Here is a 25659-nt window from a genome sequence, read left to right as displayed (position 1 = left end):
CAGCACGTGTTTACTTTTCTCACGTGGCTATTTTATTAATTTTAATAAATAATTAAAATGGGAATTAATATGCATTATATCGCCCTTTGTAATGTTAAATGTTTGGCCATCCAAATATGTAAAAAAGCAAAGAATATCCACATGAATTCTACTTTTTTTAAACTGCCAGAATAGCCCATATATGCAATTTAATGAATGACAACAGCAAAAGGGAAATCTTTAAATCAGTGAACAGGAAGGACAGAGCAGAGGTGGTTAGAAAAACCAGCAGAATCACATTGCTTTCTGTGGTGATGTATCACATCAGATATGATATTTATTATGTCAGAAATAATAAATGTGGAAGCTTTTCCAGGTCATTTGCTCTCAGAAGAGGCAGATGAGAGCTTTGCAAAGGTAGCGGCTAGCTCGCATTAGTTCACTGCACTTATCAATAATGAATAACATTTATTGTTGCTTGTTAAATTTAATTCTGGGGTTGCTGGTTCAAAACTCATAAGGGAAGCTGAGGCGGTTCAATGAACACACCCTGCTGTATCACTGAAAAATAAACAAACATGGCCACCATCTGTTGCATTTTGAGGTGGTCAAGTCGTGGCCAATTTTAAATCTCACGACTTTTGAACTGTGAACCGTAGAAGCAAAATTGTGTTTTGCTTGGATCTGTGTTAATATTTTAGTCTTTCAGTCTACTTCTATATTTAGAGGACCTCCCAAAAAAGCTATTAAGTTGTTCTTGATGTGACGACAGGACTGCTTTTGCTTTCAAAGTCAGAGCGTCTGAAAAAATTAAATACACAAGGCAGTTAAAAGGATAATGTTTAACAATGAATAATATTTAATGATGTTTTTTGATATTTCTGCTCCTGGAAAAGAGGCATATCTGTGAAAGTGTGTAAAAACACACTCCTCAGATCATCAGATGTAATTTTGCTTCCTGTCAATGAACATTTCTTAGCGTCTGGGAAGGAGAATTCCACAAAACATTAACCCCATGAACATTTCACAGACAGACAAACACACCTCTGCTAATTAATTGTGCTGCTGATGAATACCTGTCATTAATGGCCTGGGCAGCATGTTTTTCTGCCAGGAAGTGACTCATTGATTGGTTTTTAAAGACTTTCTAAATATGCCTCGCGGGTGGAGCCAGCATGCTCCATTTCTCAGTGCAATCAAGGACAGACTTCCAAGATGGCCCAGACTCCGTGGATGGAAGTCATCCTTTGTGTGCCTGCCTTCATTTGGAGATGAATGATAAGCTGTGGAGTGTTGTTCACAGCCACGCTTCCTCATTGCAGCAGACACGGGTCACTGATCATTTTGTTTCTGATTGATCAGACTCATTTTCTGTTCTCCTTTGCAGGAACCGCAGATATCTGCCCTCCCAGTAAAATCAACTGTGTTGACAAAGCGCTTGGTAAGAAACAATCTCCCTTCATTTCTTTTCTCATTATAATAGACTCCCCCGAAGGGAAATGGAAACACAATCAGTAAATATGATAAGGATTTTTTTTTCCCCCTGTATTACAAATACCTGGAGGTAGACTGGGTTTTAAAATGACTTTTCCTCATTGTGATTTAGTCACTTTAGAGCTTGATGACTGTTCTGCTTCCATTGTTGAACTCTTAATATGAAAACCCCTTCATTCCTGCATATCTGGACTCCTCAGCCTTGCCCCTGCAGCAGATACTGAACCTTGATTTCAAAGTAAGAGTATTCCAGTAAAAGAAAGGCTTTTTTTTATTGCCATAGTGGACATAAGTACAATTATCATGTATCAGCCAAATAAGCCAGAAATTTAATTAAGTCTCTCTCACCGAACTCATACCCAGCTTAAAACATGGCTGAATGAAATTGTAGATATAGCTTGCAAGAATGGACCATATTCATGGGGGTCATATTCCTGAATCAGACAGTACTAATAGATTCAGCCCCCATGAAAGGTAATACATTAAGATGTAATTTATATATTTATATTATAAAGATGTTTTGTTCCCACATCAGACAAATGATGTATGCCACCATGCTCCTGCATACAAATAACCTAATTGTTTGAGTTATAAAATTCATAAATCATCAAATTATAATTATGCTTTCAGTGCCTCCCGTACCCGTTTTTGTCTGGACTGAATGCATTTACAATTTAAAGAGACAGGCTGGGAAAAGCTATTTACTCTCCTGCATGCACTGTGATGCTTTAAAGTCAGGACTATAAAAACGTATTTGCCAGTGTGCGAGCATTTCATACCTGCATGTTAATTAGGCCTAATGTAGCCCTTCTTCACCATTTATTCTCTAAGTGGATATTGCCACGGGATTACTGGAAACACCATTACTATAGTCACTGTCTCTTATGTAATTTGATTAGACTAACAGATAGTTTTGTTAAGATGTTTAGACAATAAGTCGTGTGAAAATGGCCAGCTGCCATCTTCTCTTGGCAAAATTCATTTTAAGTGGACTGAGGCAAAGTGGAAAAATTGTTCCGTGATTATAAGAATCAAAACTTGAAATTCTGTTTCGGTAAACATGGAAACTGCATCCTGCTTAGCTTTAAACATGTAGCTCTGATAGCACGGGGGTGCTTTAGCGCCTATGGAGTTGGCAGCTTGAGCATTTGGAAAGGTACCGTCAATACTGAAAGGTAAATAAGACTTTAAAGCAACATGTGCTCCCAATCAGATGATTTCTTGCACCCTTCAGCAAGGATGGTAAACATGACTTTGTGTCAACTTTATAGAGACATGTTGCTTCAATCAAATTTAGAATGAGCTAATATTTCATTTAAAATGGTAAATTTTCTCTTTTTAAACGTCTCAAATGTCTTCTGTGTTCTACTGTGAATAAAATATAGGTTTATGAGATTTTCAAATCATTGTGTTCTGTATTTATTTACATTTTATACAGTGTCCCAACTTTTGGGGTGTTATGTTGTAAAAGCTATGATGCCTTCTGTCTGTCTTCCCACAGACTAGAGCAGCTTCTAAATTTCTCTGACTGGTCAGTAAGACTAATAAAGTGCAATGTTATTGCGAGTCTGAGCAGTCTGACACCACGCCTAAAATTCAGAGTGTGACTAAAACAGTGTGTAAACACAATGGCAGAATCATGCTAATATTTTTTTTCATCAGATTTAGAAATCCATGCATATGCAGCATTCACATTTAATAATCTCGGCTATTGTGGATTTTTATGCACATGCACGAGCCTCATTTCCACTCCTATCTTTATCCATGGAGAGGATGTGGGCACGCCCTTATTTCCTCATTGTATACAAATTTGCACCTGAAATTATTAGATGTTTGAATTAAGCCGGCAGCTAATAGGGAGCTCACATGTACCAGCGTGAAACTGAGACGCTCACCGGAGGAGAGGAAATGGAAATCTCAGTTCTGGAATCACAGACACACGACCAAGGAAAGGGATAAAAAAGGAAGGAAAAAAGCGAGCAAGAACAAATGTATGGATGCTCTTAGCTCTGTAAATGCAGAGTAAAAGGACCCTGGCAGAGGGCGAGGAGCAGGACGAGCACATTTGTAGCTGTTATATATAATAATATCTATAAAATACTAGATACATTTATAATAATAATGAAAAAAAATACATTTGATTTAAAAAAAAAGAAAAAAGAACGCTAGATGAAATCTGTGGGTTTTTTTATACTACAGTGTGAAATACACGTGACGTCCACAGATTTTTATGCACATTCTTCCAGTTTACACATCAGCACTTCAATGGATGCCTTTTGTACATGCATCTTTTTTTTACATCCAGCCTCAATAAACCATTATGTACGATCTGGGCTTTTCACAGTGACATCACTGGAATGAATTGTACTAATGGCTTTTTTTCCTCCCACATAGCTGGTAGTTTTCAGTATTTACTTACACAAAAAGGCAAAAAGTTAATTGAATTAACTGTAACTTTGTATCAGTGTTCACAAACCACCAACAAGCTGCAAAATATCATCTTCTTCTTCAGTCGGATGCTCCCTTCTGTCACACCAACTGTCTGCAGCTTCTCTGTTGTCTTCCTCTTTTCCTCCTCCTCTTGCTCCATCTTCAGCATCCTTTGTCCATTATATCCACTATCCCTCCTCTGCACATGCTCAAACCATCTCAGCCTTGCCTCTCTAACAGTGTCAGTTGGGAGAAACATTAGCAAAGAGAAGTTTGCATGGCACGGGATTAATATGATCAAACGATGCTTAGTAGTGGCACAAAGTGTTGCTCTACCCAGTAAAGCATAAAAACAAGCCTATTCATCCATATCAGCCAGTATATACAAGTATATGTTGTACTGCATTAGCACACAAGTGCGCTTAGTCTTACTGAGTGTAACAATTTGACTCTGGCAAAACAAAACTGCACAAATGAATCAAATAGTGATTTATAAAGCAAGAACAAAGCTGTACATAATGATAGTTACCACCTGGTATCTGTGTTGCGGATCTCTTTTCTGAGGTGAAGTGAAACTGACCCAGTCTGTGTCTATTAAACAGCACCACTGCCATTTTGTGTTGCAGCACAGCTACAGAAGAATAGCGGGGACATCTGTCCATGTGAGACGCCCTGTAATCTCACCCGCTACGGTAAAGAGCTCTCCATGGTCAAAATCCCCAGCAAGGGCTCAGCTCGCTATCTCTCCAGGAAATACGACAAGTCGGAGGACTACATCAGGTACGGCAGGGAACCTTCAGCAGGACCTAACACACTTATGAGCAGTGATGTGGTGCTCAGTGCTAGTGCCATAAACAATGACCTCCAGGCTGCAATCACTGACAGACCCACACCCATAAAAATAAACAAAACTCAATTATATTTTGTACAGTATTATAAAACTGCTCGTCATGCAGTAGTGTGTAGATGTATGAGTATCTTCCTTTTTATTTAATCTGACAATGTGAAATATTTATTGTAGTATAAGATTCTAAGTTTCTGTGTCTGTATGTTAAAGACTAAAGGTGACCTCGGCTGCTTTTTGGTTTTTCTCTCATGTACAGTTATGATTTAAAAGAAAGAAAGAAAGAAAGAAAGAAAGAAAGAAAGAAGACCCTCTGTCAGTTCTTTTACATATCAGGACATAATAAAAATCATCTGGTTCTTAACTGGCCTTAAAATTAGATAAATAACACTCATATGAACAACAACACTTTGGATATCCGGATATTATATTATTATTATTATTATTATTATTATTTTGATAATATCCTGATGTATAAAATCTTTGAATTGACAAACCTTAAATATATAAATTTTACTTTATATATTTAAGTTACTTTGGGGTCTTTATGATGTCAATAAGAGCCAATGTCCATAAAACAGACATCCCAGGCCCTCTGCTCTGCCGGTGAGACCAGCCGCTGTCCCAACCTTTAGTTTTGGAAGGGCAGCCAATCGATCAAATCAAAACACGGAGCTGTGAATAAACATGTTTAGTCTCTGTTCCACAGTATCTTATATAGATCATTTGCTAATATTTAAATTATAAGTAATTCATTGCAGTTCCTCTCAGTGCCTAATTGTTGGGGATGTGTAGAAAGTAAACATGGCTAAACGAATGCGCGTATGATGCCTCACTACATTTAATATTACCAGCTTTTCTAAATCCGCAGACATCGGGGACGTGGCAGTGACTAAGCATGCCGTCAGCGCACGTTCAGCTCGTCTCAGTTAAACCCTGTAACACCTCATTATCTCGCAAGCGCTGGTTAGATCTGTGTAAAGCGCTGAAGGCCTGGCAGTTAACAGTGAGCATAAAGATGACTTGATTTTTTTCTTCTTCTTTTTTTTAAACTACGTTATATTTCTACCAGTGAATTTCACTGTTCTCTATGGTATTCACACTGTTTTTCCAGAGACAACTTCCTGGTCTTAGATATCTTCTTCGAAGCTCTGAACTATGAAACGATTGAGCAGAAGAAGGCATACGATGTTGCAGGTTTATTGGGTAAGTAATTTCTGCCTCTTTTTTCCTCTATTTTCAGAATATGAAATGCTCTCGCTGGAGCCGAGTGAAAGCTGTTTTTATTGCAGCGCTGCTTAGTTTTCATTATCATTAGCAGAAAATGGGAGCAGATTGGGTATTGTGTCCGCTGGGCCTCTCCTTCACTACTTAAGTCCTTTCTTTTCAGGTGACATTGGTGGACAGATGGGTTTATTCATCGGAGCCAGCATCCTGACAGTCTTAGAAATACTGGATTATATCTATGAGGTACAGTGTGCATGCAAGTCCGCACGTATCAGCCAATCACAATATGAAACCAGACCTGCGGTAGCTGCGGTATAATTAGCGATAATTAACAGTTATTGTCCCGCTGGTTTTCAGAAACCAACCAACAGTCACTATTTATAAAACACATTAGTGCTTCATTGTTGCCTCTAATTGTCATCCTTTTTTTTAATTTCCAAATGTAACCACTGAGCATGTCAGTATGTTCTTCTGAGACAAAATCACCTGAAATTTTAAGGAGAGGCCTTGCAGTGCGAATCTTATCACTTATTATGCATGTGAGAAGTTTTATTTGATTCCCAGGCAGGAGAAACTAATATCCGCTCAGGTCGGTGCTGAGGACATGGTACTAACGCTGATCATGAAATGAACTCCTGCCTCATCTGTATCCCCTTTAAGCTTCACACCCAGCTGCCTGCTGACTGCCAAACATGTATGAATAAAGCAAAATCAGAGGCAGGGATTGTAATGCAGACGTCATGTCAGATGAACCTTTCACACCGCTGCGTGTCTTGTCTCATTCCTTCATCTGTTCTCTTTCACCCTGCCTGCCGCTGTGGTCTCGGTGAAACCAGGTGATCAAGCACCGGCTACAGCGTCTGCTGAGGCCGCAGAAAGAGGAGAAGAAGAACAAGCAGCAGGCCAGCACTGTTGCAACAGTGGGTCTAGAGGAAATGAAAGCAAAGGTACAGCACATGGTGCAATGTAACAAATGATGCTTACAGTGGTTTCATGCCGAGTGTACAACTTCTCCTGCAGCACTGGAACTGCATTAGAAAACAACAAAAGAGTGCGTAAGGGAGAAGCAAATTAATATTCCCCCCCCCCCCCCCCCCCCAATCCTAAAACAATAAAGAGTGTAATGTTCCTAATTAGTCCTAACCACTGCGCAAAGCACATCCTCCCCCCAGAGTTCATATTAGCTCTTCCACAACTTTATTTGGAAGTTGCTCATTTCTGTGTGAACAATGGGCTTCTTATCCGACTATGACTGTCTTACGTCCACGCTGCATGCCATGACAAACTGTGTCAGACGTTGACTAATATCGTATTTTGTTGTTGAGGTCAGTGGTACAAGCGGTTGTGAAACGGTTATAAATACAAGCAAAAATGCCACCGCATTAAAATCCATTAACAACTTACAGAAAATGAATCAACGCTGGCCTGGTGGAGATATTAGACATCTTACATACAGCTCTGAAAGTACTTTAAATTGGAGCTATTGTGTTTTCCTTTGCTTTTTCTGTAATATTTATACTGTTACAGCAAGAGATGCCGATGTTAATCATGCACCAGTAATCCCTGTGATCCATAACCTTAGGCTTCAGTCGGCTCTTAACACCCAGTTCCTGACAGTTTTTACTCTGTAAAAGGATGATGGGGTATTGTCAGCACCCTGCCAGGCGGACAGGCGGTAGGGCTGCCTAGACTCCCAAGTTTGTGAATGTGATAACTCCAGAACGAGGCAACGTATGATTTTGATACCATACGTGCATCTACTATAAATCTCGGGCGAGTGCAAGTTTCAGTAACTTTGAAATTAAGATCAAGGTCAGAGATCAACTTTTCTGAAAATCAACCAGGATTTTCAAGTTTACACCATAGTAGCACTGGCAACCACCTGTACTTTTTTACCCTACTTTTAGAGCTTTATCACTTCAGTGAGAGGGGATATTCCTAATATGGTCATCTTGGGACACAGCTCTGGCTGTTCAAACCTCATGGTTGCGATGGGCAGCACATAAGAAGAAAGTTGGGTTAAAGAGAAGGTGGCCTTTGAAGAAAGAAGAGGTAAAACAGCTTGTTTCAGGCTGCGGATGATGTGAATGACTGCATCAAGGCCCCAGTATAAAGTATAGCAAAAAAAATTATGGAGGTGGAAATGAGCATAATAAAACCCCCTTAACCTAAAGCTTTCCTTATGTGATGAGAAAGGCTAATCGCAGGACACAGAAAGCAAGTAAGGGTCAAGAAAATTGACCCAAAGCGGGAAGAAGTTCAAGGGCATTTTTGACAACTTGTAGGTTAACATCAGGCAGGTATGCTAGAGTGACTGACATGTGCAGCTAAAACAAAAAGACTAAGAAAAACTAAGAAGAATGAAACAAGAAGGTGGGTAAGCATGGCACCGTACATCAGACACAAGAGAATCTTATGATCTGACTAGCAGCAAGTATTTCCCAGGGATAAGGGGCTTTTCCTTTAAATCAAAATGACTTATACAGGGAGTGCAGAATTATTAGGCAAATGAGTATTTTGTCCACATCATCCTCTTCATGCATGTTGTCTTACTCCAAGCTGTATAGGCTCGAAAGCCTACTACCAATTAAGCATATTAGGTGATGTGCATCTCTGTAATGAGAAGGGGTGTGGTCTAATGACATCAACACCCTATATCAGGTGTGCATAATTATTAGGCAACGTCCTTTCCTTTGGCAAAACGGGTCAAAAGAAGGACTTGACAGGCTCAGAAAAGTCAAAAATAGTGAGATATCTTGCAGAGGGATGCAGCAGTCTCAAAATTGCAAAGCTTCTGAAGCGTGATCATCGAACAATCAAGCGTTTCATTCAAAATAGTCAACAGGGTCGCAAGAAGCGTGTGGAAAAACCAAGGCGCAAAATAACTGCCCATGAACTGAGAAAAGTCAAGCGTGCAGCTGCCAAGATGCCACTTGCCACCAGTTTGGCCATATTTCAGAGCTGCAACATCACTGGAGTGCCCAAAAGCACAAGGTGTGCAATACTCAGAGACATGGCCAAGGTAAGAAAGGCTGAAAGACGACCACCACTGAACAAGACACACAAGCTGAAACGTCAAGACTGGGCCAAGAAATATCTCAAGACTGATTTTTCTAAGGTTTTATGGACTGATGAAATGAGAGTGAGTCTTGATGGGCCAGGTGGATGGGCCCGTGGCTGGATTGGTAAAGGGCAGAGAGCTCCAGTCCGACTCAGACGCCAGCAAGGTGGAGGTGGAGTACTGGTTTGGGCTGGTATCATCAAAGATGAGGTTGTGGGGCCTTTTCAGGTTGAGGATGGAGTCAAGCTAAACTCCCAGTCCTACTGCCAGTTTCTGGAAGACACCTTCTTCAAGCAGTGGTACAGGAAGAAGTCTGCATCCTTCAAGAAAAACATGATTTTCATGCAGGACAATGCTCCATCACACGCGTCCAAGTACTCCACAGCGTGGCTGGCAAGAAAGGGTATAAAAGAAGAAAAACTAATGACATGGCCTCCTTGTTCACCTGATCTGAACCCCATTGAGAACCTGTGGTCCATCATCAAATGTGAGATTTACAAGGAGGGAAAACAGTACATCTCTCTGAACAGTGTCTGGGAGGCTGTGGTTGCTGCTGCTCGCAATGTTGATGGTGAACAGATCAAAACACTGACAGAATCCATGGATGGCAGGCTTTTGAGTGTCCTTGCAAAGAAAGGTGGCTATATTGGTCGCTGATTTGTTTTTGTTTTGTTTTTGAATGTCAGAAATGTATATTTGTGAATGTGGAGATGTTATATTGGTTTCACTGGTAAAAATAAATAATTGAAATGGGTATATATTTGTTTTTTGTTAAGTTGCCTAATAATTATGCACAGTAATAGTCACCTGCACACACAGATATCCCCCTAAAATAGCTCAAACTAAAAACAAACTAAAAACTACTTCCAAAAACATTCAGCTTTGATATTAATGAGTTTTTTGGGTTCATTGAGAACATGGTTGTTGTTCAATAATAAAATTATTCCTCAAAAATACAACTTGCCTAATAATTCTGCACTCCCTGTATTTAATGATAAATATACTTACTGACCCCCTTTGCTTTGTTTTCAACAGGAGCCCAATGACATGCCACGGAGTCACCCAGAGGGGGCCTATGCTAACACGATTCTCCCCAACCACCACGTCCCTCATCCTCATCCTCACCCCCATCCTCATCCTCACCACCACCATGCCGGACACCATGGGGTGTTTGAGGACTTCGCTTGCTAAAGCCAACCATTGTTTCCTGTCTTGGTGACAACAGAAGATAAGAGCTGTCTGTGTTGAGACCAATAACAGACCCTTGGCATTTCCGTCACTCCTTTGCTGTCACCAGTGAAAAGCTACAGCCAAAGTCAAACACCAAACTTGTGCTGCTAACAAACCACTTGTACGTACAGTATGTAGGCACAAAACGGACACGGCTTTTTCTCCTTTCCTTTTTTTTTTTTTTTTTTGCTCTATCTCTCTCTCTGTCTCTGGATGGGATCCCACTCAACATCGCCCCGCTTCATGTTATGATTCAAGACACTTTGTGATTTCAGGACCAATTTTTTGGTACATGATCACTACGAGGGAACAAGAGGAGGACTGCATGTCACCTTGATCCAGTTTATATTCCAAAAAAAGAAAGAAATAAGAAAAAAAAAGATTTATTTATTCAGCTAGCATCTCAGATTTTTTTTCCGTCTGTATCCTTCCATGTATGTCTCTTGAAACTGTTTCTCTTACTTCGAGGAGAACACAGTGTACCATATCAAGTCATCTACACAATATATTATGTAATTATTTAAAGAGATACTATTATATGTTCTATATTGTATACAAGATGACAATAATTCAGTAAGCATACCTTATTCACCATCCAAAGTATGAAGGGAGCTATTTAGGCTGAAATATATGACCTTGGCTTAGAAGATCTATCAGCATCTTTCCACATGATACACTTTGTCTGGTTTGTGGTTAAGGTGTTAGAGAGTAGCATTGTACCTGTACATAAAGTCCAACGTAAAAATGAGAAAGTTCTAAAGGTTCTGTTTCGATGGTTGTTGTTTATTTTTAGTTAATATATATCTTATGTACTATTAATTTTAGTTATTTATACATTTTAGAGACAATTTTTATAAGAAAATATAGCGATCACGATTGTAGCAATTACTGTACACTTACAATCTGCAGATACGTAGACTGCCAGACATCGATACTTTCGTCCAGGTAACAAGAACGGACTGAATGCATTGTGACTATTATATCCATCATTTCCTTTAAGATGTCTGAGACAACACAAACATGCTTTGCTTACGGATGAGGATCGGGTTATGTTTTCACATATGACATGGTTGCGCTTTAAGTATTCCTCCTATTCGACTCATTTCTGCCCACCATCCACTCTTCATCTTGGTTAGCATCCTTACTTAAAGCTGACATAAGCAATAAGAGAATTTTTTACACATTTTTTTTGCAAACTCATCTCCTTCAGAACTACTGTAAAAGTACAGCAGCTATTTACAGTGGGGACCCAGCGTGTGTGTGTGTTTGTTTATGTGTTTGCATGCGCACTTTAACATTTTGCACACATGACTGAGCACATTAGACTGACACAGCTCAGATGAGCTGATCCATGAAAAAAGGAGGGATTACAATCAAAAAGCTGGAAGAGTATTACTGCGGCGGGAAGGTTTTATCAGCTGAAGCCACCTCTGGAGATGCAGATGTGGCAGCAACGTAAACAGGTACTGTGGCAGAGCCGGATATATTCTTATTGGTTTATGTAAAAAAGGACAGAGGACAACACAAATTTTTAAGAGCACAAGTAAGCAAAGGGAAATATAAACTGATTCACTGATTCACGACTAGTCTCTTTTTTTCCACTGCAGGAACTTACCAGACTTCCCTTAGCCACCTAGAAATGCATATTTGATTTAAGGCTCTTTCTTGCACCATTCTTTTCAAATAAGAAACTGGAACTTACAACAGCATTGTCTATGTTTTATCGTATAACCTAAAGTAGATTATTGTTTATGATAGCAGAGATGGGATGGACAACCTTTGAAGCATTGCCGATATGGATTTTTGTTTCAGGGAACTAGTAGGACCAACTCAACCAGAATGGGGTCCTGTGCTGTCAGCCACATCATAGTCAGACGTTTCATCTGTTTGGCCGTGTGTCTGTGCTTTGTTTTTAATGGTTAAATAGGAGCTCGAGTGTGATTTTGAACAGAAATATCCAGTTCTTTCTTGAAATATTTGTAGTAGTAAGATGGCAGATGCTGCTCACACTTTTTTATCTTGTGACAAAGAAATCTGTGTTTCGTTTACTTTAGCAAATCCTAAAGGCTGGAATTTGCTTTTAGTTCATTATAATAAGAGAAGAAAACAACCGGGGGGATTAGATTGTTGTTTTGCTTAAATTCCTGCAGTAGAGTAGTGGGGGCTGTACATGAGGTTACCCAGTAGCCGGTAAAGACTAGCTGTAAGCTCCTCATTATTTTCTTTTGCAAATTAATTGCATTCTGTTACACCCAAAAGAGAGAATTATTCAGGACTGATACAAGTTTTTGTATGCTTTGCTAGTACAAGCCTCTAAGAAATTTTAGAAAGGTCAGCGTATATGCTAATCCAGATCGGTGACATGGGACTGCATGTTTTATATCACAAGCACCTTTAATCTTGAGTGAGGTTTTTGCAGATGTGTGCTCTCAAGCTGTAGTTTGGACTTACACGTGTCAGAATAGGTATCACGCAATGCGCTGGTGCAGAGTGTGAACCAAATTCGTTCCTACACAGAAGGTGGCAGACACTCCAGTGTCTGAGAAATGCAAGAATACCTTACACGATACAGAATTTCATGTTAACAAATGACAACATCATTTTTCCCGTTAATTTGATAGGTGTATTCTGTTGCCGCAATATTACCATACATCACTTTGGCTCACAGTGAGATTCCAGTCTCCATCTGCCAAATCCCCTCCTCCTTTCAAGTAATCATGGGCTATACATGGCTGTTTAATATTCATAATCATGTGTCACTTTGACATTTTCAAAAGGTTCCCAATCTGAGTCTCTGATGGCATCCTGTACAGGCTATGCATAACAATCTTCTCCTCTGTCATCAATAATTGTAGCTATCCTCAGAGAAGTCACACAGGGGTTGGTGTGTTGAGATGAATACAGGGCTGCTTTATTACTGTAGAGTTTTATTTAAACGGAAAAGCCTAAAGTGGATGTGGAAAGGCTTTTTTAATCCTGAAGACAGTGTGTTTAGGTTCACTGCAAAACACAACTTCAGATAATTCTGCATTCGTCAAAAAACACAGATAACTTTACAGCAGCAGCAGCCTGTGTGAGGTGCCACATGACCACACGGTGGGCGGCAGGTCTGTGCTGTAGCAGACGGGACAACTTCCCTTCTTAACAACATGTAGCTCACATTCCTGGGATTCCTACTCCGAGCTCCCTTTACATAGGGGACCTACCTATGTTTTTAAAAGCTTAAACTACCAATCAGCCTGTATGTGCTTGCTGCATTACCCATAAAAATTAATGTAATCTCACTAGCCACAGATGTTAGGTTTTGAATATCTGCCATTTTCCTGCTCATTTTATTTTATTTTTTTCAGCTGAGGCCTCGGAGAAAAATATAAGTGCAGGGTGATGCAAGGAGCTGTCAGGAATTCAAAAGGAGAAATTTCATCCTATATCTGACAGAAATGGAAATGGACTATCCCTGCAGTGACAAGGAACGCTTACATTTTGTATATAAGTGTGATCTTGTGATTATTTCTTCTGTTAGAACACATTTTATAAATGTTAAATATGGTAAATACAATGAATATTAAAGTTTAGATAAAAACCAGTGCCTCTTAAATCCCATTTCACTGTATGCCGTCTTTTTATTCCCCTACAAACCACACCATTGAATAGCAATTCAGACTCTGGCCATTTTTATTTCCTTTTGAATGACCTTTAAGGTTGCATAAAGACATCTCGAAGGCTAGCTCCTACAAGATGAGAGCAGGATTATTGATAGAGATGGTAAAAAATGTGTTATTCTGCTTGTTAAAAGGTGAATTGTTTGGGTTTTTTTTTTGATGGTTTAATTTTTTTAATTTTTTTACTGCTTTCTGGAGGACTTAAAACAACCTTGTCCTCACACGACAGGAGAAAGTCCTGGGATTGAACATAAAATAAAGTACAAAATAATGGCTTACAATTAACTCACAGCTGCTCTGTAGTTATGCGGTTTTACAGCATGCCTCGGGGCAGTACATATAGACCCTTGAAATAACTAAAGCTGTAATTAAGGTTGCGACGTTTTCCCTGTTTTTACCCAACCCAGACATCAGGAATACCCAAGTTCTAACGTGGGCAGCAATATTGCTGAGAAAATGTTGCTTATTTCTGTGAGATTAAAACAGTCTTCTTCGTATTAGAAATGTGATTTCTACACGTTCAATCCTCTGCTTGTAGCGACCAGTAGCCATTACTGGTCTGGGACCTGCGCTGCTGACAGCAAACGCATTCTTCTGCTGACACCTAAAGGACAAAAAGGATTCTGTTCCTGCATTGCCAACCATGTTATATCACAGCAATCCAGACAACAAAAGGACAAAATGTCATATTTAAACATCCTTTATTTAAAAAAAACAAAAACAAATAAAATTACAATTCACAGCTTATTGGTAATTACAGCACACATTTGGATGTGATGAACTTTAAATTGAAAAGTATTGCTTTGGTTTTACAAGTACCCACGTGCACTGAACACTAAACCAACAGGTTCAATCAGCAATGGAAAATTTTAAAGAAAAAAAATGTTTTATTTTAAATAATTTGCTTGATCCAAAGTGAATTTTGTTTCTGTTTGAAAGCAAAAGGACAAAGCAGATACTTGATTCCGTCACAAAATAATACAATAGAAACTGGAGTGTAAATAAAGCTTAAAAAAAAAAAAGTTTAAAAATAGAGTGTCTATAGATGCACAGAAAATGTCATGGAAGCCTCTGTTAGCGCTGAAGTGTTTAGAAGATGCATAATTTAGGAGATATGACAGATTGAATAAATTATGGACAAAATACTTAAGAGACTGCGCTCGGCGATGACGGATGTGATAATTAATCTGCCCGCTCCTTTAATTTTGGGCTTCTCGCGTCTGCAGAAGGCAAAGACGACGCAGATCACCACAATAACTTCATATTGTAATCTCAGCACTTTCAGCAATCTTTCACAGATTATATTTTCAATTATGCACATTATTAGCATCGTACTCTTCAAAGGATTGAGACGAACATTCATACAAGCTGGTGCACCGTAATGGTAAAAAGAAAGACTCATCTTGAAAAAAGACGCGTCAAGGAAAAATAAAATGTTCACATGGCAGACAATACAGAAAACACCTTTCAGGACCACCAAAGTGGATGTAGTGTTTCCAACATATACATCAAATCCAATTACAGTTAAATAACAGGACTTGCCTTGATTTTATGTATTTCCAAGTAAACCGGATGATGAAAAGTGTCTAGTGTCAGAGAAAATACATTAAAAGGTCTTGTCATAAGAAATTACAGTGTATTTACTTCGTATCAAACAGAAAGAATGAGTCACGTACAGTATTTTTGATATACACACTGCTTTCGAATGAAAAGTCCTCCATCAGACATATTCAGCTGTGTTATCTGTAATATTGCACATTATAATATACTCAATGACATTATGATGTCCAGTACCGCTACCTCCACCAGAAAAGACCCCCATTGGGCAGCGTTACAACTGGGAGAAAGCAGCCATTTGTGTAACTGAGCACACCGCATGGGAGGACAATGATGCCAACCAGTGACTTACAATATCTTAACAACACAGTTGAAATTCTTTAAAAAAAGCAAAACAAAAACAGTTTCTTTTGGAGTTCTCAGACTGCCTACACCTGGTGAAATGTCTTCATACATTCTTTATTTCAGCTGTTACTAAACTAATTCAATTCTAATTTAAAAAGTACCGTACATTTCAAAAGGGACTCTTGAGAAATCTGAGCAATCGCTACAAGCATTTAATAATGAGCCCTCGCCCTCATCTACTGCCTCATGCAAGCAAGTTTTCTTGGAAAACTTACAAGTAGACAACCTCTGAATAACTTAAAAACACAATGCTGGCCTACATAAAAATAAAGGTTTGTATCTATTATATAAAAGTTCCAGCAGCAATTTCTCAGAAGCTCCATTCCCTGCTTTGAGGCACATGTGCAGCCTGTGGATAGCTGGTGGTCTGACATTTCTGCGATAACCACCGCTGTATCAGGCTTCATGCACAGTGAAAGGTAACACCTCCCATTTATCCAAAGCGTTATTGATTTTATTCATAAATCTAAAAAAATATATAGATGTACAATACCTCGTGGAGTCATTTTTGTCAAGGCACATATGCAAATATGCACTTTTGATATTTACTGATTTGAGTATTTACCAAAGTGCAACACTTCAGTGCCCCCTTGTGAAGGGACACATAGGTTACCAGTAAAAAAAAAAAAAAAAAAAAAAAAAAAAAAAATAGACAGCTCCGCTTTAAAATACCTTTGATATCGACATTAAATTAAAGGACATTCCCACTGAAAAAGCAACAACATACTAAAAGTTTTTGCAACTTGTTTTGGTTCGTTTAGTTGAGCAGCTGCAGCCAGTACATCAGCTCAATCATGCCTGTTGTATTCAAAATAGTCAAAAGCACAAGCATTACATCCAAGTGTTGCGAACCAAAATCAAGGTTATAAATCCCACTGAATGCATTGGACGTCTGAATCATAACAATCAAGTCAATACTGCAAAGTTTCTGCCCTCTAGTGGTCAAAGCCTGCTTGACGCAATCATTAAAACTATGTGAAAAGGTTTTATTGGGAGTGTACTGCACTTATATATATCCAAACTGCCCTTAATGCACACAGGAAGACAGAGACAATCACTTGTGTTACCTGACTTGGTGACTAAAAGTCACCTACACCCCTAAGCAGGAGTTGTACTTGGTAAAAAGTTTAAGCGATGGGTGGTGGCACAACGGTTGCCCTCTTCACCCTAAATTCAAGCCTCGAGACTTTTTTAGCGAACGTGCAGGAGCACAGGTTTCACTGCTATTTTTAAGTGCTGTTTCCGTGCTCTTGCTCAAAAAGCAGCATGGCAAGTTGGGAGCGAGAACCGATGCTCTCCAAGTTGCTCTGAACACATCTGTGATAGATGTCCTCACTGAGTCTTGGGTTGCAGACTTCATAAAGGTATTGCTGGCGTAACGCTGGCTCTATTGCCCTGAATACGTGCAGACCTGAATACTTTACGAACATTTCGTAGATATCCATGTTCTCTAGAATCTCCTCGTTTTCTTGGACGTCCGCCACCATCCGACTGCGCGTCGTCATGTAGTCCGAGTTGTAGAAGCACGTTTCATCAAACGACCTGCGGTCAAAAAGGCCCGCGTCCTTGACCAGATCAAGTGTGTCTGGATGTGGCTGGTTGTGATAAGCCACGTCGGGGTTGTACTCCTGAAAATGAATGGGGAAGAATACTTGCCAATTGTTAATGGCATTCATGCGACAGCGATTCAGAAACTCCGAATTGATGTTTGTGTTGACTTCAGCCAGGAAGAAGAGCGTGTCGACGGGGTGCTTCTTTGAGATGATGTCCATGAATTTGATCTGGGATGGCGTTTCCGTCTTAACACTGATCCACGGGATTTTAACTGCAGGGTATTTGCGTTCATAAACGGTTATCTGAGACTTCACGCTGGCAAATATATCATTCTGGCTAACTTGTTGGGCCTCCACTGGGTCATAAATAAACAAGAAGGTTAGGATTGCATTTTCGCTGGTCTCAAAGGCATTCGAGGCAAAGACTTCAAGAAAGTGATCGACGTAGCTCCGGTCCTGCAGAGTAAGCGGTATAATAATGTGGACCCTTGTAGCTTCAGTGACATATGGCATGGGAATGATCTCTATCTGGCTCAAAGGTCGCACCAGATGAACCCTCTTTGTGATGGAGCGGCTGTGACCTTTCTGATTAACAGCCTCCAGCTGAAGGTCTAAGGTGTACTCCATCCCCCTAATGGGGTCAAAGCGTCTGTAGCCATTAATCAGTTGCTGCTTCTTTAAGTGTATAATGGGCATGTACTTCTTGTTCAGCTCTCCTATGGCGGTGTCAATGACATCCGCCACGTCCATGCGGTCAATGCCGCGCAACTCGCACTTGGGTGAGCCATCAATGCACGAATAAATCTCCTCCTCTGTGAAGTATTCCCATTTCAGAACTTCAAACCGAGACTTTGGTTCAAAAGGAGGATTGATCCCCACTGGCCACTGGGCGCTTCGATTCCCCTCAAAAGCAACAACACTCACATTCTTTATTTCTGCCTGTGGAAACACAATAAGTGTTAAAATAGACACATTTAACCCAGCTCGTACTACACTGAAATTGTGGTATTTTTGTGCCAACAATGGAGGCGAGCAGGCAGGTTTTTATTTGTGACTGATCCATGGGTGATTTGCGACACTTGAAAATCAGCTTACCTGCAGCTTAGCAATCTCATCATAAGTCTTCTGGAGTTCAATCTCAGTGAAGAATCTGTGCAGGCGGTACATCTGCTCCGGGTCAGACACTGGATGGACGGTCAGGGCTTTCTTAAACTCTTCACTCTGTTCTTTGCTTGGATCAGAGTTTTTTGCCAACTCATAATGGTGGTAGTGAAGTCCCTGAAAGGAATCACACAGGTCCTTTCATGAGGTGCGACGACACAAACACGCCTATTGTTATTCCAAGCTGTCAGCTGTTATGCAGCGCTGCTTTCATTCAAACAAACATTACATGCCATCCAGGCAGCATCTTGTGCTCGTCTCTGCTGCAAGGCTGACCATAATTGCACAGTGAACTGTAGACAGATTCTTTTTTTTTTTTCGTTTAAATAAAACAAGACGGTTTATAACTGGAGATTTTTACAGTTAGACTTTTGGTCATTTTTAGGGATGTGTTTATTTTGGGCACTCTTAACGGTGTCTCTCACTTTAGTAACAGGCTTGAAGGAGGAGAAAAAAAAAAGGAGGAAACTAACAGAAGTGACTGACACAGGCGGCAGAATCCCACTTACAGACATGGTCACTTAAGCTGAAAACAAAGTAACCACCTAAGGAGCTTGAGTGATTAAAAAAAGTGAACCCAATCTGATCAAGCTATTAAAAGAACAAAGAACAGAGACAATGCTTAACTGAGCAGTGAAGCAATTCTGTTGGAAATGTTTGCCAACTTACACCCTGTAGCTGAAGACTTAGTGAAGCCTAATTGTCACCAGTGTTCTCTTTCTTAGCAGAAAAAAAAATGCCTGGGTCTGTGTTCAAGCTATTTTCTTTAGCCATTTGAGGCCTTTTAGCTTGCCTCTGTTTCTCCCCTTATCTTGGGGGTGTGGGAGTGTGAGGGGACTCTGGTGGAGCTATTCTGGCTCAGGGCACTTAAGATAGCCAAGTTATTCACTCTCAGCTATGGTACAAGATGGTTTCCTGCTTTGGGGGAAGGCCAAGTAAGGGTAAATAGAAGCTAAAAAGATTTTTACATGTATGGAAAATAATACAAACAAAACCAAAACTTTAGTATGGGTGAAGCAGACTTCCTGAATGACACAACCAATCGCCTAAAGGGTGGTCAGACAGAGCTTGTTTGACCTTAAATGTTAATGACATTACAGGCGCAGAGCATGTTGACCCACAGGGGATTTTCACGCCATTGAATCTAAGCTGAACTGTGAGCTGTGCTTTCTTTGCCTGTTTGCTTATTCCACAGTGCTGCTGGAGATGCAAAAAATGCAAGGCTAAAGGGTATTAGCAAACCACTCTGTAACACAAACACCATCTCTGTACTTGCATGGTAATTACAGTTTTATATAGCTAGCTGTCCATCAGCTTTAAGTGCTTTCCCAGAGGCAAAGCATGATTTGTACTGTGAGGGCTAAACTAATAAAAAACTAAAAAGTTTTTTAAAATAACTGCTATGACCTATCACATGGCTGTTCTGAATGAAAGACTTTGTGCAAGTCTTCTTTATGGTTTGATACACAAATAAATGCACTATTAAAAAGGTGTTTGGTCTTTCAAAGACTGTATAAAAGTTTCTGTGTCCCAAACGTAGATTTAAGTGCTTTAAACCTGCATTACTTCGGAAAGCCAGCAGACAGCGACTTTTCTGGCTGTCAGTATGTCCTATTGCATAGAAGTCTATAGGGTCATAGGATTCTAAATCCACTTCTCAACCTACCTCATATTCGCCAACGCAGTTTATGCTGGTGTAATCAATGATGCATCGTCCAAGCCACTCATCAGGCCGGGCGCTCAGGATGTCGTTCCTACAATTTTCCAGGAAGGGCTGGAGTCGTAGCAGCAAGCTACGTGACAGCAGGTACCCAAACCCTCCATAGCAGTACCTCCCTTCCATCGCCCCACCTATGAACTCCTCAGGCCTGCCCATGTAAAGTTCTCGATCCATACTCAAGTGCTCCACCAGTGCTTTGATCCGGTCGGCTTCAGTGTAGGCGTCATCTTGGACAAAGTAGAACCAGTCGTATTCATTGATGTAATGGTCGAAAATGTATTTGATGGTCTGGAACATGTTCCATATCAGCCTCTCGTCTCCATGAGAAACCACAAACATGCCGTGAGGGATTTTGCGGCTGCGCGAACCAGTAAAGAAGATCACAGCGTCCAGATGATGGCTGATGGTTCGATTCACAGCTACACCTAAGGTGTTAATGGTGTTTTTGGAGGTCATGACCCCGACGAACAGACGCTCCCGCATCCCCAACTCCGTGCTGATGTACTTGGCCCTGAAAGAGATGTCAAACGGTGACTGAGTCGATGCTGCTTTGAATGAAAACTGCCAACAAAAGAACTAATGATCTAAATAGATCTTATATCATAATATATTATTTCGCATATGTAAAGTACTGTGTAATGACTCTTTGGGAATCACCTTGTTGTTCTTTTTAAATAAATTTAACTAAACAAATTTGGTGTCTAAAGATATAATTTAAAATTGGTTATGCGCCAAGTTGTCTGTTATGTGCAGGCACAAGACTGGTTTTGGTGTCTTTTATTCTTGAATGAATGAATGAATGAATGAATGAATGAATGAATGAATGAAAGAATGCCATAGATCAGTGTCAAGTGGCTTAACAAACAAAAATAACATTGCTCTGAAAAATGCTCAAGTACGAAGATCAGATTAACTGCTCGTTAATTCACATTCAATGTTCAAATGAAACATTTAAAAGACCTTCAGAACGCCTTGAGAACTATTGCTCAAAATCAGTTAAAAAAAATGTCAAGAATGTCAGACTCCTTTGAAGTAAAGCAAACTATTGAGGTGTGGCTCAAAAACTGTTGTAGAGTCTTGTAATTTATTGTTCAGCTCATTAAACATCTAGAAATTATTAAATCATTAGAGAAAACAAGGACTAAACAGACATGATGTAGTGACCTATAGTGGTGGATTGTAAGTCTCAAAAGAGAATCACACTGGACTGCCTGATGACTTTACAGCATTTCTGACTAATTTTTTTTTCCTTCCCCTTTCAAATCTGCAAGAAGATCCTCTAAACATCAGTGTCCAGTCAGGCTTTCGCAATATTTCCATCTTAACAGAAAACACCAAAACAGAGTTTGTTGATTAGATGATTTAAATATCTTGACACACAAGTAACAACTAATGTTCTTCGGAAAAGTAAACATGTAAGAACTTGCATTGTGTTTCATCATTTACCACAACGCCAAACTGATTTTCATTTCCTTGTTATGCTCCACATAGCATTAATAATGGCCTGTTGTTAGAGCTGCAACTGTTGGTCAATAGATCACTCAAGACAGTGGAACAAATTTTAAACAACATTTTTCCCCCAAGAGAATTTGCAGCTGTTCTCTTCACATGTGTGGTCCCACATTAAATATTTGCATTTTGAACTCTCGGTTGGACAAACAGTATATGTGAGAACATCTACATGAGCTCTGGATATCGGTGACCTGGGCCTGTACCGTGAAGCGAGTTCAAAATCTTTCTGTTATCTGGACTAATTTAACATAACACTGGTGATTGAGATAAGCAGTCACACAAAGCTGGTTATCAACTCACTAAGTTAACCCAGAGTTTCCTAATCTAGATATCAGCGTGTTCACATGAAAAAGGGTTTTTTGGCAACATCTGACCTGTCACACTGATTATTTTACTGGAAGCTGATTTCGCAAAGAAAGAGTAAACTATGATATTAGGAAAATATGAATAGCTTACACAGATATAACGGAATGAACAGCTGCTGCAGTGTGAGAGGAAAAGGACCGTGCAGTAGTTTAGTGTTATAAGTGATACATGATTTCATTAAATGTTTTGGTCCGTGAGACTGGAAGAGACCTACTATATTAACAAAGTTAAGCCTGTTTAAAGACAGAAAGAAAAGCTTGCAACAATACAAGTTGTGTGAGTTAACAGACTATATCATTAAGGATGAGGTATAAACGAGTATTCCATTAAATGAATGTTTAAATTTGCATAGGACAGTTTTGGTTTTTATTCTTTCAGCTCCAGCTTGATGATGGATAACAGTAAAGAATTGATACAAAGAACTGATTTAAAATGTAGGTTTTGTCTAAATGCAATTGATAGAGAGCGCACAAGTACAAACAGGTTTCCCGATTTTGGTATTCATGTTTGCAGAACAACAAAACTGTTGTAAAATCGTTTGCACCCAACAGAGAAAACATGGCAAGGACAACTGAACCTAGAAGTTTTCTTACTGACTCTTCGGGAAAACAAAGTCAAACTGGAGCCATTAAAAACAAACTTTATAACTTTATACCCTCCTGTTATCAAGGTTAGTTATCTTCCAAGAAGGCTGGCGCTATTTTCAGAAAACCTGATTGGTCAGGAGGTGGCGACTTTGTACTTGCTGATCTTTAATGTGCAAGGTTCACAGCTTAAGTTACCATAGCAATGAACCTTGGTAAAAAGTGAACCACCTTAATAGTACAGACCAACCTGGGTTAACACCAAAGTTACCTTGATAAGTCAAAATCCTGCTTGGTAGTACAGTCCTCAGGAGTCTCACACCCTACTCTACATTATAAGACAGTGGTTCACATCTTAATTGGCTCAAGTTTACAAAAGTTAGGATGCAACTGAAAACTGAGGATTACCAGACGGAACAGAGTCTGTAATAACAATGGCTATAAAAGACAGTATCAACCTGATCTGGGAAAGCCTACTTCCTTTAGCCCCACATTTAGCTTCATTGGGATTAGGGTTAGGCATAATTCATAAGAACAATTATAAGATGCACCACCCTTTACTGAACAAACCAACGTTTGGCATAAGCTGCCTCTGAAACCTCGGCAATTGCACGTTTTCATCTGTAGCCTCAGCAGAACTTCTTTACGAGGAAAGACCCTTTCTTGGAATTGAACTGAAATTCAGCCACTGTGGGTGCAGAGGCCAGCACTTAAATAAGGTCTTTACTCAGAGAGGGGAAAAAAAATGCAAGTTTGGAGGCATACTGTAGCACAGAAAAAAAAACTAGCTCTACTCTGGCCAGGGTTACACTGGAAAACAGCAGAGGAAGTGGTGCAGACTTCACGTTGTTAGAAGGAAACAGGCTCTGAATCAGCTGTGGCTACCACTGGCTGTCTTATTAGCTTCAATGATGAGGATACTCAATTATAATCGTATAGCTACATGAGAATTAGTGACTGAATGTGTAAAAAAAAAAAAAAAGTCTTTGAATGCAATTTTCTCAGCTCCCTCACTAATTAACACTCTTTGCAAACTCCTGTAATCACATTTCTCCATTGAAGTAACTGTTAAACCTGCAATTTCAGCAGCTTTTCTGCCTCTTAATCATGTTTGGTGCGCATCTACAGATGTGCACGTCTCTTGTGAGGCATCTTGTCCTCACTTTACTTGAGCCTGTAAACTTGCGCCAACCAAACCTAGATCTTTGTCTCCACTTATGGGACACAGGAACAATGGTGTGCACAGAAAGTAGGACACCTGGCCACGTTACCCGCGCAGGCGTTATGATGTGAAGTCACACAATGAGTGATTTCAACATCATCATAATCATGACCATCAGAGACCAGTCATCATTAGAGGGGATGATCTACACAGCGGCCTGCTGTGCTGTAGTGTATAGCAACGTGCTGTCAGGCTGTGCTCTCCCAGTCAAAGTGAAGCAACAAACACAAGTTACCTGAAAACTTTCTTTGGGGCGCTCGGCTGGATCTGTTTGTACGGGACTATTCTTGGTTGAAAATCCTCTTCGGACGTCACATCGTTGACAGCAGAAATAGAGTTGGGCTTTCGGGCTCCTTTGAGCAGTCCATCCTTACCTAAAGACACAGCCTCCCCTTCCTTACTGTCCGGAGAACACGCGTCTTCCGACCAGCTCACGCTCAGTAAACTCAGCGTGAAGCCTAAAGAAATACCGATCACCACCGGGCCGAGCGACCGCAGCACAGAAATTAACAACGAAAATCTCATCTTGAGCGTCGGATCTCTCTGTCCGGCAGTCCCGCTTCGGTCGCTTTCAAGGCGTCCAAACAGGCCTCTGGACTGGGACAGCTCGACTCTTCATCGAAGTGGAGCATCCAGAGACAACTTGAGGAAAAGATGCAGCTTCTTCCTTTAATTTTACGCAGGACTCTTACGTGTCAGTCTAGCTCATGCTTGGCTCCGCCCCCTCCTGCTTGGCTTGTCACAGGCGGGACTACTTGCACATTTATGTGTGTGTGTGCGTGCTGAGCGGGGCGGAGGGATATTGGCCAATCGTATTTATCGATTCGTGTTTTGGGACACGGATTTACCCCGCTTGTTTTAGTGTCTCTGAACACAATTTTAATCTCCGTGCCCATGAGCGCCAAATAGATATTTTCCACTTCAAAATAATGACACCCACTCCTGATATCCGATTACGAGTTCGCCTTGGGAAGGTGGGAACGACGCCTCCTCCTTAGCTACATGTTAAACACCAAAGAAACTAAATTAAATTAAAGTTTAGGATTAAAGCTATTTTTATTTTTAAGAACTGGGTATCCTTTTAGTGGTTGCCAGGGTGACCCTTCTCCAGGTAAAGACTCTAGATAACCTGCTACAGGGGCTGCAGACAGGAAACATGCTGAAATAGGGCCATTTGTGTTCAGGTGCACGTACAGATTTTCTTTTGGGGGGGGGGGGGGGGGGGCTAGATCACCTTTCATGGCCTTGGACATCCAGCATGACACGATGAGTTACGACTGACGACAGGTAAGACGCAGGTGAGGGAGAGCTGAAACACAGCCAGGGTCCTGTCTACCTGGACCAGGTGATGGCCTCTTTTCACAAGCTCAAATTAAAGAACTTCAGCAGCTGCTGTCATCGTTTCACTGCCCCCCTCCCTTCCCTTCCTTTTTCAAATTCAGCTTACACCGAAGTAACAAACAGGTAACCTTAATAGCTGAAGTTAAGGGCATAAGAATGAGAAAACAATGATTGTTTTTATTTTATTCAATCTAATTAATGATTAGATATTATTACAATAAAGAACAGTTAACCTTGCTGTGTTAATAGATAACACTTTTGCAGTTTTCTGACCTTTTTACTTTTACAGCATACCTTTGCTAATTCATATA

At 40.2% G+C, this 25659-nt stretch overlaps 2 protein-coding genes across 3 annotated transcripts in view; one reads left to right on the top strand and one right to left on the bottom strand.

The window, feature by feature from the left end:
- Nucleotides 1-14742, top strand: part of asic4a (acid-sensing (proton-gated) ion channel family member 4a) — a 97938-nt gene extending 83196 nt beyond the window's left edge. For both annotated transcript variants that reach the window (XM_086265714.1, XM_086265715.1), the window contains exons 5-10: nt 1367-1420; nt 4530-4683; nt 5862-5953; nt 6138-6217; nt 6811-6921; nt 10071-14742. In XM_086265714.1, coding sequence (XP_086121840.1) covers nt 1367-1420; nt 4530-4683; nt 5862-5953; nt 6138-6217; nt 6811-6921; nt 10071-10226 — 647 coding nt within the window. In that variant the 3' untranslated portion in view covers nt 10227-14742. The remainder of the gene's footprint in view (nt 1-1366; nt 1421-4529; nt 4684-5861; nt 5954-6137; nt 6218-6810; nt 6922-10070) is intronic.
- Nucleotides 14612-24758, bottom strand: chpfa (chondroitin polymerizing factor a). The gene is made up of 4 exons (XM_086265713.1): nt 24243-24758; nt 20270-20834; nt 18538-18720; nt 14612-18381 (listed from the first exon to the last, which is right to left on the bottom strand). The coding sequence occupies exons 1-4, from the start codon at nt 24530-24532 to the stop codon at nt 17119-17121; spliced, it is 2301 nt and encodes a 766-aa protein (XP_086121839.1). The 5' UTR covers nt 24533-24758; the 3' UTR covers nt 14612-17118.
- Between the last annotated feature and the right edge of the window lie 901 nt (nt 24759-25659).

Source organism: Aulonocara sp. 'chitande type north' Nkhata Bay, linkage group LG16 (genome assembly GCF_057382095.1).
Source record: "Aulonocara sp. 'chitande type north' Nkhata Bay isolate Kocher_YH1m ecotype deep benthic linkage group LG16, A_spYH_male_GT1.1, whole genome shotgun sequence".
Taxonomy (NCBI): Eukaryota; Metazoa; Chordata; class Actinopteri; order Cichliformes; family Cichlidae; genus Aulonocara; species Aulonocara sp. 'chitande type north' Nkhata Bay.
The sequence above is the reverse complement of the archived record's forward strand: the minus strand, read 5'-3'. Positions and strand labels throughout refer to the sequence as shown.